Here is a 16,781-nt window from a genome sequence, read left to right on the forward strand (position 1 = left end):
CAATTTTCATGGTGCAATTTGATTCTCTGGGTTAAATGGCCTGGATACTTAACTGGCTGTACTCCAGTTACCCATGGTAACTACAAGAACTAACTCAAAGATCAGAGTAAGACCTACTGTCCAAGAATATTAGTTCTGGGCTAAATGAGGATGGATAAGGAGCCAGAACTTCTATTAGGTCGGTGCAAAAATAATTGAGGTTTCTGCCTTTACTTTTAATGGCAAAAACTTTTAATTATAAAATAAAGCCGTTTCAACTTTTAATGGCAAAAACCTCAATTACTTTTACACCAACCTAATAATTCTACTTTGAATTAGTATACATTGTCCATTGACACTTGTCCGAGGCCTGTCTTCCCACATGCCTCATAGTATTCATTGTAGAAAGCATTATTGTGGTTTACTTGGTAATCATAACAGTCACCCATTGCAAGTATAAACTTTTGTGATTTTTAGTAAATTTATGCAGTTGTACAACCATTAGCACAATCCAGTTTTTAAAACACTCTTTTCACCCTCACAGTTCTCTAGCTCCTATTTGCAGTTAATCTTTGCTTCTGTCCCCAACTCCAATGACCTTCTGCACTCTTTCTTGCTTTTTAATTACTTTTGGTTTTGACTCTGTAAAAGTCAGCACCTGGCTACTTAAGGAGACACACATTATGTTGAAACGGCTTTATTTTTTAATCCATAAATATCTGTTACTGACAAAAGTGGAAAAATCCTTAAGACTAAATCTTACTAAAGTGTATTTGTTTACAGTACATGTAGAATGTGCTTTGACAAGTAAGTAGAACGATGAGATTTGTACAGAGAAGCAGTCACTAGAGCACTGCTCACCATGAAGCTTACGTATGAGTAACGAAGAAACTGCAAAGATACAGATAGAAAGGTACTTTTCATCAGTGCTACCATATAATAAACATGAAATTCATAAATTGGGCTAATGCATAAAAATGTTCATTAATCCCCCCTTAGGAAATTGTGTCCCCAAACTAAAAATATTACAGTAAGAATTGCTTTTTATTAGAGAATTTCAAGAATTCTTTACTACAAAATGTCTAGTTGAGTTATAGAACTAGAGGAATATTTGCCACTACGAAGCCAATGAATGAGTCCTCCCATGGCGTGGCATTCAGGGGTCACTGCAGGGTGGGCAGCAAAGTTAAGCAGGGTCTTCTCCTCCCTCAGGAGGGAGAGCATGAAGGAAACACACAGCCACAGCATTTCTCTGACTGATGGAAGGTTAATGTGTTTCCTGATTTACAAGATGGGTTTGATGATAACAAACTTGGACTCTCCATTCTTGCTTCATAAGCCTTCACCGGGAGGACAGTAATGTCATGAGGAAGGGCTAGAAAGGTACTAGGATGGGGTGATTGCCCCTTCCTAGCAGCCCAGATAGTGAGTGATGCCTTCTCCTCCAGTTGGAATGGAGCCTCAGTGTCCAGACTTGGTCTTTAGGACGCACATTCCAGAGTGGGATATCATGACGTTCATTACCACACAAGAGCCTATGCACATGTCCCTCTGCAGCTTGAAATGAATTTCCCAGCTGCCCTCAAGTACAAACTTCATGCCTTTGTGGGCAAACCTCCAGACCTTTCTCTCCAGCCAGCTCCCTCTCTGAAATTGGAACCGCCTCCCTCCAGCTATAAGGACCGTATCCAAAATGGAAACTCCAAACTCAGAATTCCCCAGAATTCCACAGCCACTTAGGATGGTTTAGGTGTGTCTCTACAAGAGGGCTGCCACGGCACACAGCTGGTGACCTATTGAATGGTTAGGCCCTTAAACTTCAGGTACGAGGGCATCGCTAGGTGGCCGAGCCCATCAGGTCCACCCCAGGCTCTAGTGAGGAGTGCGGTCCAGGACATCTGAGGACATCGCTGTGGGGCAGGCGTTGTGGGATGTGTGCAGCTCAGTGGAGGTGGGGAGGAACGGGGAGAGCAGGTGCTGGCAGGGAATGAAAGCCCTACAATGTAAGAGCTGGATGAAACTTCAGAGCTCATCTACTCAAAGCCCCTCATTTTACAGATGGGGAAACTGAGGCACTGAGTGGGGAACATGACTCCCCCTCGGAGACAAAGCCAGGGCTGGAAGCTGTGTCTCCAGAGCCTCAGCCCTGTGCTTTTTTTTCTCCTAGAGTATGCTGCCTTCCAAAAGCAAATATAGAGCCCAGGAAGACATGTCCTTCATATTGAATTCGCCATTAAAATGCTGCATTTATAAAAAATAACATTTGAACCCTGAAAAATACTTCATTAAAACACAATGCGCTTTCTTGAAAATACTCCAGAGCAAAATTTCCCAGATTTGGAGAGGATGACAGGAAATGTATGTGGGAGGTAACATGCCAGCTTTTCGCAGGGCAGGCCTCTTCTGGAGTCCGAGTGATTGGCAGCCCTTTCATTTTTAACTTGGGTTAGGTGCACAGTTGCTTGTGGAAGGAATATGAGGGTGGAGGCTGGTGACAGACAAGGTATCTCTGAAGAAAATAGACTGAGTTTGATGGCAGGGATGTTGGCGTGGATATTCCTCCATGCTTGGAGACTCAGGAGGCCCTCAAGTCTTTGTGGACAAAGGCGGATAGGTGACATACACAAGCAGGAAGGGAGCAGGTGTTTTGAAGCAGTGGCTGAGAACCCTCAAGGATAGGAGTCTTTGGCCAGAGCAGGAGCTTCTGGGCTAACATTAGGCTGGGTTGGGAGCTTCAGGGGACTTGCTAGCATCAGGAACCAAACTGACCATGACAGGCCATGACATCTCAAACCCAGAGCTCCATTCCCTTCCTCCCAGAGCTCAGACGGGGAAAGCCCTTGGCTCTGTGCACTGGGGTATCAACTCACAGGGGCAGGAGATGAAGGATACACCAATGAGGCAAATAGAAGACCTGAAGAATGTCTTTTTCTTCCATTGTTTTCATTGAGAGCTCTGATTTTTAGAGCTGGATATTATAGGAAGACCAGGGAAAAGAAATTAGGAATGGAGGCAGATAGGAGGAGGAAGAGGGAGATGAGAGGAAGGAATGAGTGACCTGGCATGGAAATCTGGGGTTTTCTGGAAATCAGGAGTTTCTGGAAGTGAGAGTGGAAAGAGGGGAGGAGAAATTTGAATTGGGGGCAAGGTTGGAACTTTCTAAGAGGCAGACACATGGCACAAGACACTCCCAAGACACTGGGGAGCCCTGAGGGCAGAAGCCCGGTTAGGAGGTGAAGGAATTCTTGGCAAAGCCTTTTTGACTCAGAAAGGCATGGAGCCAGGAGCCTGGAGCAAGACAGGGAAGGTGGAGGTGCAGGAGGGATTGTGAGAGCTTCAATGCCATCAGAGGCCAAGGAGACCAGGCAGAACTTTCAGGGCAGGAGGGAACCTGTGCAGATTCCAGTCCATTCCTGTTAGAGCAATAGAGATGTGAAAGAATTAATAAAACAAGGAGAGGGAAATCTTGGGCTTTAGGCTTCCTTTGTGAGGTGGAGGAGGCTTTTACTGTAGGGGTAGATGGTACTTCGATGTATGATAGAGGCCACCAGCCTGCTTGGGCTAGAAATCATGGCATCTAGGTTCTAGCTCCAGAAGCCTCTTTTATCTGCTACATGAACTTGCCTAGTGATGTGGCTTTGCTTGTTCCATAAAGATGGATGGGACAGCTGAATAAATGGGATACCTCTGTGTCCCAGTTATGACATAGTTTTTTGGATTTTGAAATGAGGGACTGAATTGGAGCAAGTTTGTAGACCTATCTCTATTTCTTTTTTCTTCCCTCCTTCCCTCCTATCCTCCCTCTCCCTCCCTCCATTCCTTGCTTCTAGACCCAAAGGTGAAGCAGAAGAAATCCTTGAACAGAAGCAACCATTGCAGTAGAATTTTCCAACCCAACTGACATTAGAGACTTTCACCCAGACAATGGTAAGGCTGGGATGAGAAATGTCTTGGAATCAACCCGTCAACAACCCCTGAGACAGACAGAAACCCTGTCAGAGACAGGGCTTGGGGAGGACCCCTGGGGAAAAGTGTCACCCTGGGGGCTGCAGAACTTGGTGCTGAGAAGCTTTGACACTGGAGATGGCATCAGCTTTCTGGTTTGGTGTGTACCTGCATGTAGACACTGGGGAGGGGCATTCTCAGCCACTCAGGTCCTTTCCCCTCACCACCAGCATCCTGCCTTCAAGGGACAGCCACAGATTAGAGGATTCAAAGGTGCTGGGCTCAGGGCCCCAGCTGGGAGCCACCTGCTCTATTCAGACTCACTTCTTCCTTTCCAACCCTCTTAGCCTCACCTTCTGGAACAAACTCTTATAAACCCCTGGGGACCAGCCCTTAAGAAGGTTTATGTGTCTGTGGGGAGGAAAGTGGAGAGGGTAGTCCTTGGCCTACCAAGGGTTACCAGGAATGCGTCCCCAGTGTGGGGGCTGAGGGTGGCTTTCACAACCCCCAACCTCCATCCCCCTAAGACCCATGTGACGGTTTCCTGTTCCTGTTGGGAAGCACACCCTGGGGAGGGGAGGTGGAGATGAGAGCTTTGGAACTCTTGAAATCAGTGAAAGGAAACAGTCCATTGCTTTCTCTGTGGTTTGTGGACTTGGTTAGATTAAAAATCTCCAGGGCTGACACCGAGAAATTCTCCTTCTACACTCGCCTTTTTAAAGGGCCATGAGGGCAGAATTGAGGGCAGATAAAACCCCTTTTATAAGGGCACTGCTGTTGGATCTGACTGTTTTAAGGATCACACCTTCACCCAGTAGTCTGGAGTTGATTCCCCCAGCCCCAACCCAGCGGGTGTCCTGGCCCTGAGAATGAGGGAACCCCTTCTTTCCCCCACCAGGCTCTCTGGTCTTGGGGGAGCGGATGCTGCTGAATTCACTGTCAGCTCCCCAGGAGGAACTCACACCATGCCCACCCCCAGGCTGGAGACGGGGAAGAGGCTGAGGTGGGCGGGCAGTGGTGGCCCCCCCAACAGAGCTGAGGACCATGGTCTACCAGGTGCCCCAGTGCCTGCAGAAAGGGACGATGCTGTGGGTACCTGCCCAGTTAGCCCCTAGGCCAGTCGCCTGGAGGACCATTGTTGCTTTTGCTAATAGGTCTTTGTCCTTTTGATCCAGAGGAGGCACAGATCTGAAGAAGGAACAGCCAGGAATGAAGTTGCAGGGAGGATGTGGGGGAAGGGGAGACAGGCATTAGGAGTGAGCTCTGAACTGAGCAGGTAGACAGAGATGGAGAAGGAAGGAGAGGCGGACAGGGTGCAGGACAACCACCTCTCATCCTCCTTGTCTGGGGGCTGAAGAGCCCCTCTCTAGAAACCTCTGCCTGGGTCCTGCCGGAGGTGCATGTGTGAACAGGTGGAGCCCTGCAGGATGCAAATGTTGAGCCCGAGACCCTGCACATCACAGTGGCCCTCCCCACCCTGGCTCTCTGGCCACCGCAGGTGCCTCCTGGGAGCAGAGCAGGGATGGAGAAGGCGGCCTGAGTGGCAGTCATGGTCAGGTCTAGAAGCCTGGAGGGAGTGCGGAGATGATTGGGTGTCTGGGAGGGCCAGAACCCCATCGCTACTCCCCTCTGGGACGGCTACAGCCAAAACCCCAGAGAACTCAAGGGTGAAATCCTCAGGGCCAGGGGAGGAGCACAGCCCCCAAAAAGGACAGGCCCAGGGTCCTTATGGGCGGGCAGTCAGCTGGAAGGGGGCGGAGTTCCCACCAATGGGGAGGCAGCTGAAGGAAGGGAACCCCTCTGGGTCCTGGGGTTGAGGGGAGGGGGCACAGGGCCAGGGTTGGGCCCTCAGGGGTCAGCAAAGGAAGGGCCACTCAGTGGGGACCAGAGAGTTCCAGCAGGCAAGAAAAGAATCATTATTGTGCTTATGGACACAGCAGCTCCCTGGCTCTGAGAGAGCGAGCAGGCAGTTTTTAGGCACTAGAAGATTTCTGTGATGCGGTTCTAGGTAAATGAATGAGACCGAGTAGCCTATTCGGTCAGCCCACTGATTGGACCCGCTGGCCCCTTCAAACCCAGACAGCTTCGGACCACGGTCAAGCAAGGGTCTCTTTGCTGACAGAACCTGCAGCTGAGTCCCCCGGACGGGGAGAAGGAGGCGCGAGATGGAAAGGGAGTTGGAGAAGGTGGTCGGGGGTGAGAATGGGGCCTGGCCCCCTCCTCACTCCCCGTTGACTCTTCTGGAGGAGCAAGGGCGATTGCTCTTGGTCCTGGATCTAAGCGTATTGAACCAGGCCATCGGGGCTCTGTCCCCGGGGGTATGGCTTTTTGGGCAAAGGTGGCCCACCCCCACTTCCTACAGAGGGGACGAGGGAAGGGAGAGTGGCAAGGCTAGAAGCTCTGCTCCCGGGCCCTCCTGGCCCCTGCTCTGCTCTGCCACGCCCAGCAGCCCCGGCCCTGCCCCGCCGGTCACACGGTCACTTCGGTCTTGCTGGCTGTGTAGCAGGTGTGGTGGCCCGGGATGTAGTGCAGCTGCTCCACTGTGTTGTGTCTGCGCGAGGCAAAGGCATGACGCTTGGCTGCCGTCTGGCTCTGGCCCAGGGTGGCGTACGAGTTATTGGAGGCACTGGGATGAGAGTGCATCTTGCTCATGCGGTAGCGGTCCAGCACGGGTGTGGACACAAAGACGTCCGTGTGTGAGATGGCCCTGGACAGCGACTGCTCGGGAAAGGTCGTCCGCTCTGGGGACAGCAGCGGGTCCTGGGAGTGCAGGCGCTCCGTGGAGAGCAGCTGCTCGTCGGACAGGATGCGGTCGTATGGCATGCTGAACTCATCTGCCAGGCCTCGATCCGGGGACAGGACCCTGTCTTGGGACATGGCCCGGATGGGCCGGCGGGGTCTTTCCCGTGGCAACGGCTTCTGTTGGGACATCTGGATGACATTGAGGGGGAGGGTGCCCCGGGCAGCCAGGTCAGGCAGGTGCCGCCGCCTCATGTAATACTCGTCAGCCTCCTTGTCGGCTGCAGGGGAGAGACAGAGTGAGAGAAGGCAACTGGGGTGACCCTGCAGCCAGGACTCACATAGAACCCTGCACCCCTCCTGCTCCATCACAGACCTGTCAATCTTCAGGGATAATACGGTCAAACTTCTTTAGTTATGTATTAGGACCTGGAGGCTCAGACGGGTGAAGGGTATATTTTCCCACTGAATGTGCAAACCATTCTCTGGGGGCTTGTTAAATGCAGATTCTAATTCAGTGGGTCTGGGGTGGGCCCAAGAGTTTGATCTCTAACAAGCTCCCAGGCAATGCTAAAAGTCTCTGGTACATGGACCACCTTGAGGAGGGATATGTTAAGGGACTTCCTCAGAATCCCCAGCATGTTCAGGGCAAAGTTGATGGCAAGCTCAAGTCCCTGAACTCCCCCTGGTCCTGGACTGTATCTACCACACCACGGTCCTGAAACAGAATGGCCATCTGTCTTACTAAAACATCCAAATAGCAGCTCCAGAAGCTTTCTGTTGAGGTCCAGAGCCAGCCTCCTGCTAGAATAAAGTAAGGTGCTCAGACTAGGAAATACTTGTGAAAATGTTTAACTGGTACCTTAGGAACATCATAACACCTTCTCTGTAGTAACAGGCAATGCACAGAAAGCCAATACATGGGCCTCCAGTCCCCACACAGCCACATAATCAGCCTACACACGCTCCACCTGTGCCCGTAACGCAAGCGGGTTGGAGTAATCTTAGATGTGCGCCTCATTTAGATGCTCCACCTTCCTCTCTATCCAGCAGGCCCTCCTAAGCTCACACTGCTCTCTGTACCCTTGAATTTGCCCAGAACTTGCATGCTACACAGACACCTACTTGAACTTGCAGGTTATACATAAACCTGCATTGCTCCGAATTTCAGAAATGAGGCCTCCTACACATGGCCTTCTAGATCTCTGCAAAAGTGTGGGAATTCTGCCTGCTCTTCAGTTGATGCAGCGGGATTGCTGACGGGTATCTTTCCTCCTGAGCCAAATTTCATCACCTCGGGATGATTCCTCAGGTTATCAGACAGTCCCATCTCTAGCTAGAGACTCTGCGTTTCACTATGGAGGTGGCTGATGTGGACTTAGGCTGCACTGCTGTCAGGGTAGGTTACCCTGAAGCTTTCAAGCAAATGCTCACCCCTTGAGGCTCCTACTGCCATTGGGTGGTCATCAAAAGAGACTCATGGGAAAATGAGATGAGAAAGTCCAAGGCCAGAAAGCTAGGGAGGAAGAGCTGTCCTTTAGGGAACTTTTTTTTGACATTTTTGTATCTTCAACCCATTGATGCCCATAGTCTCCCCGGACTCCAGAGGCAGAGCTGGCATCACTGGATAAACTGGATTGGATGGATGAAATGGGGTGTATGCATGGGAGGTGAAGGATCTCAGGTCCTCAAGACACTGTTGGCTGGGTTGGAGAGGGAGCTGGTTTGTGGTTCTCTGGGAAGGTCTCAGAGAAAGCTCTGGCCATTGCTAGCCTCTATCCAGTATAGGGTGTACAGAAAGGAAGGACCATGGTTTGAAGAAGGCAGATGTGTGCGGGACTGGGGGAAGGCTTTCTCCTGCAGTTAAACTGGTGCATGAGTTGGAGGGCTGTCTCCTATGGGGATGTGAATATGAGGATTCCATGGCCTTCTTTCTATGTATGGGAAGGATGGACTTAGTCCATAAGGAACAAAAACTAAGAGCTTATCTATTCTCTTCTCCCATCCTGCAACTCCTTCTTTATTCTTGGGATTCGACAGCTGTCCTATGGGGTATGGAGCAAGAGAGTGTGGCCTAGGAAGATATCTTGGAGCCCCAGAGACAGACCTCAACTTGGGGGAAATTCGACTTACTTAGCCTCTTCAGAGATGAATACTTGCTGGGGTTGGTCTTTACTGCAGACTCGTAGGATGGGGGCAGGTGGGCCAAGTTCTGGAAAGAGCGGGAGAAGGAGAGGTCATAGGGCTCGGTGGCTGATGTCAGGATGTTGTTCATCCGTGGCTTCTCTGCAAGAAAAGGGAGGGGTGTTTTGTGTTAATCAGGACCACGTCTGTGGCAGGCAAAGGGGACAGCTATAGGTTCTATTCCCCTGCTTTCTGCCTCACCCCTGATTCGAGTCCCCATCTGCTTTCCTGGACCTCCTCCATGCTTGGACATAGCTTGGTGATACTGTTGACTCAGTTTCCCTCATGCTCAGTTCCAGTTGTCAATAAGCCTAGGGGCAGATGCTGTTTTAGTCACCACCAAGAGATTTTACCATTCTGTGAATGAGAGACTCGACTCTTGAGTCTGCGGAGGGAATTCTCTCTCTCAGTACATCTCTGGGTTATCTGCTGAAAACGTAAGCCTGATGGAGCTGAGGAGCATCATAAAAATCATCTACTTCTATATAAAAGTGCCACCCTTTTCCTAATAGCTTTAGGCAAACCTAGCTCTCAGGCTCAGAAAAATCTCAGTTGGAGGACATGGAGTGACTTCTGTGATTTATGTACCCATAAAAGAACTGGGTCCTGGACGCAGCTCCACTGAGACCCAACCCATGCTCTGTCCATGGCATCCTTGCACAGCTCATGTAGCCCCTTTTCCCCTCTCCAAGCTCCGCACTTGACAAGCCACAGTGAGTCACAGAGCTATTTTATCTTACTCTGATTCCTTTCTCTGAAGCCCCCCTTAGCCATCTCTAAGCTGCTGGAGGAAAGAACCTAGACAAAAATGCATAGCACATCATCCCCACTTTCTTCTTCCTTCCCCTGAGTTAGAGCATTGCGATGCAAGAATCTGAAGAGATGGAAAGGAGTGTTGTTCAATGCCAGACCTGGGGAAAAGAATGGAAGGAAAAGTGGAAGAAAAGGTGAAAGGGAGATGAGAGGGTGGCTGATGGGAGCACAGTGCAGTGTGTGCTGAGCTCAGGGCCAGATGAGTGACACGGGAGAGGAGAGGGGGCATGCAGGGCTAGTGAGGGAGGCAGTGAGGATGAGGGGACAGAAAGAGCTGGAGATCCTGGGGAAGAAGACCAGCATGCCTCAGTGCTTCATGGACTTGAGGAGGAGAAGCCACAACAAGAATTCAATGAGTGGCTGCCATGGGAAATGGGGGTACCATTCCCAGAAGTGAGGCAGTTGGGCAGCTATAGTCTCGCTGTGTCATTCCTCAATCCTCTTTGGTTTGGGACACCTCAAGGCCAAAGAAGTTCTGAGAGGGGGCAGGCTCTAACTTTAGATGAATGTGCAGGAGGACTGCCATACCTCTTGGCAAAGAGAGTGCAGAACCATGGAAAGCATGAATTCTGTGGACTGTGTGAGAGGTGGGAGAGAGAGAAGCCCTCCTAGGCATTGTCCAAGGGCAGCCCCAAGCACTGGGGACTCCTGGCTTCCCTATCCCTTCCTGCCTTCACTGTCCCCCCTAACACTGGGGACTGAGCCAGGAAAGCTCAGCCAGTGAGCTGGTGTTCATGCCAGCTTGGGACATATGTGAGGGGGTGAGGGGTGCTCTACATCCCCATCAGAACATGCTGTACAGAAAGAGCCTCCCTGGCATGCATCAGGAGAGATGCCAGGAAGTGGAGTGAGCAGGAACTTGGGAGTGCTGCTCCTCAGAGTGGGTAATAGCCACTCATCTCTCAGCACTTATCTCTTCACTTTGGCCATGCTGGAGAAGAAGGAACCTCCTTCTGCCTGTTGGCATTATGCTCTCAACAAGGCATCACTCAGCTCACCCACTTCCAAATGCAATCTTTCTGGATACTCTTGTTCTGCCACTGTGTTCCAGAACATACCCCTGAGCCAAGGCCAGCTCTCCCTTGCCTTCTGCCTTCATGGGATCACCGTTGCACAATCTCCCTCCTATGGCAATGCCTCCTTTACTCTTCTCTATGAAATTCCCTCCTCACTCAAGACGTTTTGCTGTGCCAATGTCCCATCTTTTTAGCCTACAGTAGCTGTTCTTTAAGCCTGTATTGCTCTTTTAGTCAGTTCCACCCAGTTTAGTATCTAACTGATCTCTAATAATTTGACTTGAGTTAGGATTGTGGATCTCCAAATATTGCAATCTCCTTGACAGCAGGGCTTTGCTTTCCAATTCTTTTGATTCCTTCATAGTGCTTGGCCCAGAATAAGGATCCAATTAATGCTCTTTGTAGAGAACTAACTAAGTAGACTCAGGCCCCCTCCTCTCTTGATAGGCACTCTGCCAGCTCCTGGGAAAGAAGGGAACATCCAAGAAAGCAATGCAGAGAAAACTCTACTCTCACTACATTGTGAGCTGCTCAAGGGCAGGGACCAGGTCTCATCAACTCCCATCTCCCTGCACCGGTTGGAAAAGAGAAGAGAGGAAGAGAAGGAGGGAAGAATGGCTCCTACTGTTGTATTCAGGAGTCTGCTTGTGTTGGCTCCTTCTGGGGAAAAATCAGCTCAGTAGTTGTTCTTTCAGAGTGTGACTGAGCAAGTGGGAGCTCTCCTTGCATGCCTTTTCTGGCTCTTCCTTTGGCTGCTTAATTACTGTGGGCATCCCCCAGGCTCCCTGCCTTTGCCTTCTGCACTGCTCTTTCAGTGCAGAGTGCCCCCACTCCTGAGGCTTCTGTTACTGCCTCCAAAGCTTGACTCACATCTTCAGCTCTAACCTTCCTCCAGACTTCATGTCTGCATTCCTGCCTGTTGAATATTTTTTCTTGCAAACTCCAGGTGTGCAGATCCAAACTCACTGACAACTCCATCCCCTATACATACTGGCAGTTTTTCTGATTCCTTCGATTGTGTTAATAAAACCCTCATTTTTCTAATCAATGTCATCATTGGCTCTCATCAGCCATATTCAGTTAGTAAGGAAGTTTCTCTAATTCTTTCTTCAAAAGGTTTCATATCTCAACCGTCCTTTCTTTTCCCACTGTCAGCATCACCACTGGTATCAACCTCTTTTCACTGATCTCCCCAGTTTCTCCCAGTGCTAACTTTTTAGACCCCATAACCTGATAAATCTGATTGTACTATTGCTTTCATCATTTATTTCCACCTGGAGCATAGCACATGAAAATATTCTAATCTCCTCCTAATTATAATATCCCTCAGCTTCAATGCTGAGGCACACCATAATCTGACACGACAGCGGTAGGTCTCTCTACCAGGTGGCCTGTAGGATTTATCATTGTTTTGAGTTTTTCTCTCACTAAAAGCTTAATGATGTTTTCACTCTTTCACAGGAAAGAGACAAACATGACTGATAGAACGTAAGACAGCCATGTACATTGTGAACTATCAAGTCTTGAGCAGTTGCCAAACATAGGTTTTCTCTGTTCAGCTGTGATCTGGTGGGAGGATATTATAACCTAAGAGGGAAACATGGTTTTATAACCCTTGGATACTATGCTAACACTCCTCTACTCAACAATTTCCAGCCTCTATTTTTTCTGCCAAGAGGCTGAAGCCCAAATCAGTTTTGAGTTTTATCAAATCTTAGTTTGGGGAGGATCAATACAGTTTAACCAAGTCTCATGTCCTTCATAAATGACATCACAGATAGCTTTGAGCAAAGGAGGGTGTTCCACTCCTTGCTGTGGACATATGGAATTTATGACTGTAAGAGGTGATACAGGTGGTAAGTAGAAATGGGTCTGTGGCAAGTAGAAATGGGTCTAGCCCCTTTCTGTTTATCTCAAGGGATCATTCTGATATCAGAGACAGAAACACCAAGGGGAAAATAGCCTACAAGTAAGATAAGAGCATTGTGGCCCTGGAGGAGGGTGGGCCCGTGGCTCCTTGCACCTCCTTAGCTTCAGTGAGTTAATGACCATGTGTTTGATGCCCTGATAGGCATCCGTCCTTAGACTGGTGCCACTCGAAATGAGGAGGAAATGCAGAGTGCTCTCAATCATCTCTCACCATGTGGCGGGATCTGGGTAGCACTGCTCAAAATCGGATGGCTATATTGATGATCACCTGAAAATCATAGAAAAGAAATTTTTAAAGAAGAGTTCAGGTATTCCACCATCTCTCCAACATAACAGCATCTCTCTTTACCTCTAATGTGCTTCTCTGACTTAAAGGAAGCACTTCTAAGAAAGGCAGAGGTCATTGTATGAGGCTCCAAGAAACGTCCCCTGCTGTTTCTGTCTCTCTCCTTCTGCAACAGGGCTTCCTCTGTCACCATGGTGACCCACCCACATCTGGAGGAGGCCAACCAGCCGTAGAGGCTTTGTAGGGATGGGTGGAGGAGGAGAAGGATGGAGAGTAGGGAGTGTTTGGCAGGTATGCATGCGTGCGGGCATGCATAGGGTGGGGGAACTAAGCAGGGGAAGCAGATTTCTTTGAGCGGTGGGTATTAGGGTGTGTGTAACCAAAATGAGGGTGCCCTGACTTAAGGTGCTTCCACTTTACAGGACTTTGATTTGTCCCTAGGCCTTTATACAGGAGGGTCTGGATGCACCCTGAGATGCAGCAAGATGGCCTGAGCTGTCCACTGCCTGAGATCAGCAGTCCTGGATTCTAGGCTCTGTCCTGCCTTTAACTGACACAGCCTAATAGTCCAAAAGCATTTCCTTTATTAATAATATTCCACTTAGATGGAATAATCCACACAATTAACACAGTTACAGTTGCCAAAGCCTGAAGTTCAAGGCGTTCCAAAAGCTTTTACAATTGTTGGAATGAAAATGTGGCTGACCACTCCAGTGCACTCCGGCATTCTATGATTGCTTCAGCTGAACATTATGTTCTTGTTTTTCATTGTTGCATGTAACCGATTTCAACTAAAGCAAAGGGAAGAGGAGGCATGAGGCCCTTGCTTTAGTTTACCTAAACCGCAGATGACAGCCCTGTCCTTCTTGCAGTCTAGAATTTTCATTTCCTTACATCTTGTGACTGAAGCCTTCTTCCCTGCCTTTGGCTTTATACTCTGGCTAGTCATTCCATAGCTCCTACACTATATTCCATTTCCCTTTCTATTCTCTAAATACCAGGGCTTCATAACGCTCAGGCATCTTAGTGAAGACTTCAGCTCTACTCCAAGGTTTACATCCGCTTGCCCAGATTAATAGTTCCCAAATCTACAACTCTAGCCTGAGGTCATCTTGATTTGGAAGGTTAGATTTTATGCTTATGGACATTCCCTTGAAATTCCTACCCTCGCCCCAAATCATTAAGTCCCAAAGTGAGCTCCTCATTTTATTCTGGTGTCCAGGCTTCTGTCCATGGTACTGATGTACCGTGGGCCTGGAATGTGAAACTTCAATCATCGTCACCATTTTCCTCCTTTCATCCTCCATATTCAGTGTATCCCGAAGTCCTCTTCCCTGCAGCCATCTCCTAAATCCAGGCCCACAATATATCTTTTTGTCAAGATTTCTTTTATCTCTACTCTCAATTTCCAAGACAAATCCTGTGAATTCCCACCAGACAAAATTTCCCAAACCAATGGAATCGTCACAGCATTCCCTTGGTGAAGGCTGGACTCTAAATAGTCAAGCACACAGGGCTGGGTGTGGTGGCTCACGCCTGTAATCCCAGCACTTTGAGAGGCCAAGGTGGACGGATCACAAGGTAAAGAATTCGAGACCAGTCTGGCCAACATGGTGAAACCCTGTCTCTACCAAGAATACAAAAATTAGCCGGATGTGGTGGCATGTGCCTGTATTCCCAGCTACTCGGGAGGCTGAGGCAGAAGAATCACTTGAACCTGGGAGACAGAGGTTGCAGTGAGCTGAGATTGCGCCACTGCACTCCAGTCTGGGGGATAGAGCAAAACTTTGTCTCGGGAAAAAAAAAAAAAAAAAAAAAAAAAGTCAAGCACACTATCCAGTGTGGGTGGGTTTGGGAAGTAGGCCACAATTTCTCACATGAAGATACTGTCCCTTCCCAAGACAGATTAGGTTGAAGCCAGGGAAGAAACTATTTGCCAAAGGTTGAAACAGTTCTACACTGGACCTGAATTTAAGCAAGAAGAGAGAATCCAGAGAGATTAAAAAACATTTTTTTCTTGCTTGTCCTCCAGAGGCAAGAAGAAAACTAGTTCCAATGAGGTTTTATTGTTGTTTGGTGTTATTTGTTCACTTTTAAGCAATATGGCAGGATCACAGAGAAATGGGAGAAACCCAGGTCATTTGATCTGGAGTTTCTGGAGAGTGGCAGTTAGCAAGAAACACTTCTAGACTTCCATCTCAGAGTTTAGGTGTCACCAGGAAAGGGTTATTGATAACTCAGATTCACTTAATAATTGCTGATAACCAGTTATGCTTCTTGCTCTGTGCTGAACACTTTCACAGGCATTTTTTAAAACTCATTCACAGTGATCTTCATTTAAATGGGGACTGAAGTAGAATGAATATATATTATTGGCCTACCATTTGCCAGACACTATGTAAAACTCTTTAAATACCTTAGTTGAAATCTTTACTGTAATTTTTTTAACGGATGAAGTCACAAACAATATATGTCTTGATTTACAAGTACAGTGCTTTTTCTTTTGTTTGAATCTCACTTAAAATGTTTCATTAACAGCAGATTTTTCCTACCTTGGCATTAAGGAGAGCATTTTTAAGTTAAGTATAAGGATGAGAATAACCCTAAAATAACCACTGTGACATTTTGTTGTATTTCCTTTTATTTCCTTCCCCCTATAGATGATTATATGAGTGCTTACAGACACCCTCAACCCCGACCCCCCCACCTAAATAGCATTGCAATGAATAATCTTGTATATGTGTCATTTTGTACACAGACTGTAGTTCTTACAATGAATTAAAATAGCGTGATTTAATCTTCACATGTGTGCAAAATGACAATTGTGTGAGACAATTGGCTGTGGCATTTTTATAGTAGTAAAAGCAATGAAACCACCCAAATACTCATATATGCATATGCTTATGCACACAGATAAAAATATCTAGTTTTTGCTTATATAATCATGCTGCATATACTACTTTAATCTTCTTCATACCTAATGAATAAATGAAAGTGTCTTGAATATATTTTTATGTTTTGAAATATTATTTGAAACACCTTATATGTTTCACAATATTATTTCTATAGAATAGTGTATTCTGTATGCCTCTATATCATTTAAGCGTAATATATTTAAGCATAACGTATTTAAGCAGGTCCCCTATTTTTGGTATTTAAATTGTTTAAAAGTTTAATAATGTTACAGCAAACAACCCTGAGCACACATCTTTGGTGATGTCTCATTTCCTTAACCCAATAACTAAAGGCAGCATTTCCAAGTCAACACACTGTCAATTGTCTAGCAATGTGACAGGGGAGATTGATAGGTTTCCTCATATTGAACCATTCATCTGTCTATTACTGAGAAATATCTTATTTGATTCTGATGTCTTATTATTTTATTACAACACTGGATTCTAGTTTCTTGTGAAATATGTATATATATATATATGAAATATGCATTCATAAATAAAATTTGTAATTTTTGTGCTAACCCCCCGTCAAGCTTTTGTATTAAGATAATTTTGTAAAACCAAGTGAGTAACATTCCATCTTTTTGTATGCTTTGAAACAGTATAGCATGAAGCATCTGTTTTTTGGATGTCTGGAGGAATGCAACAATAAAAATGTGTAGTGTCTTTTCCGGGGGTCCTTCTATTGGCACAGGGCTAAACGCTTGGAGGGAGACTGTGTTGTCATTGCCAGTTTAGAGATAAGGAAACTGAAGTTTGGGGAGTTTGAAGATGTTGCCGAATGTTGCGTAGTTAACAGGTGAAACTGGGATGTGAACCCAGGCAGGCTGGCGCTAGGCCCACATTCTTAACTATGTAATGTTATGTATACTGCCTTCCCATACTTGGCAACATGATCCTTGCATGGTGATTCATTCAAGCTTTCCAATTTCTACA

General features: G+C 47.4%; 1 protein-coding gene across 1 annotated transcript; it reads right to left on the reverse strand.

Annotated features, from left to right (window-relative positions):
- Nucleotides 1-660: 660 nt before the first annotated feature.
- Nucleotides 661-12,867, reverse strand: LOC105528795 (protein shisa-6 homolog). Its single transcript, XM_011965685.1, has 3 exons — nt 12,817-12,867; nt 8,797-8,949; nt 661-6,944 (listed from the first exon to the last, which is right to left on the reverse strand). The coding sequence occupies exons 2-3, from the start codon at nt 8,936-8,938 to the stop codon at nt 6,394-6,396; spliced, it is 693 nt and encodes a 230-aa protein (XP_011821075.1). The 5' UTR covers nt 8,939-8,949; nt 12,817-12,867; the 3' UTR covers nt 661-6,393.
- Nucleotides 12,868-16,781: the final 3,914 nt, after the last annotated feature.

This window comes from Mandrillus leucophaeus, unplaced genomic scaffold (assembly GCF_000951045.1).
Source record: "Mandrillus leucophaeus isolate KB7577 unplaced genomic scaffold, Mleu.le_1.0 Scaffold732, whole genome shotgun sequence".
Lineage (NCBI taxonomy): Eukaryota > Metazoa > Chordata > Mammalia > Primates > Cercopithecidae > Mandrillus > Mandrillus leucophaeus.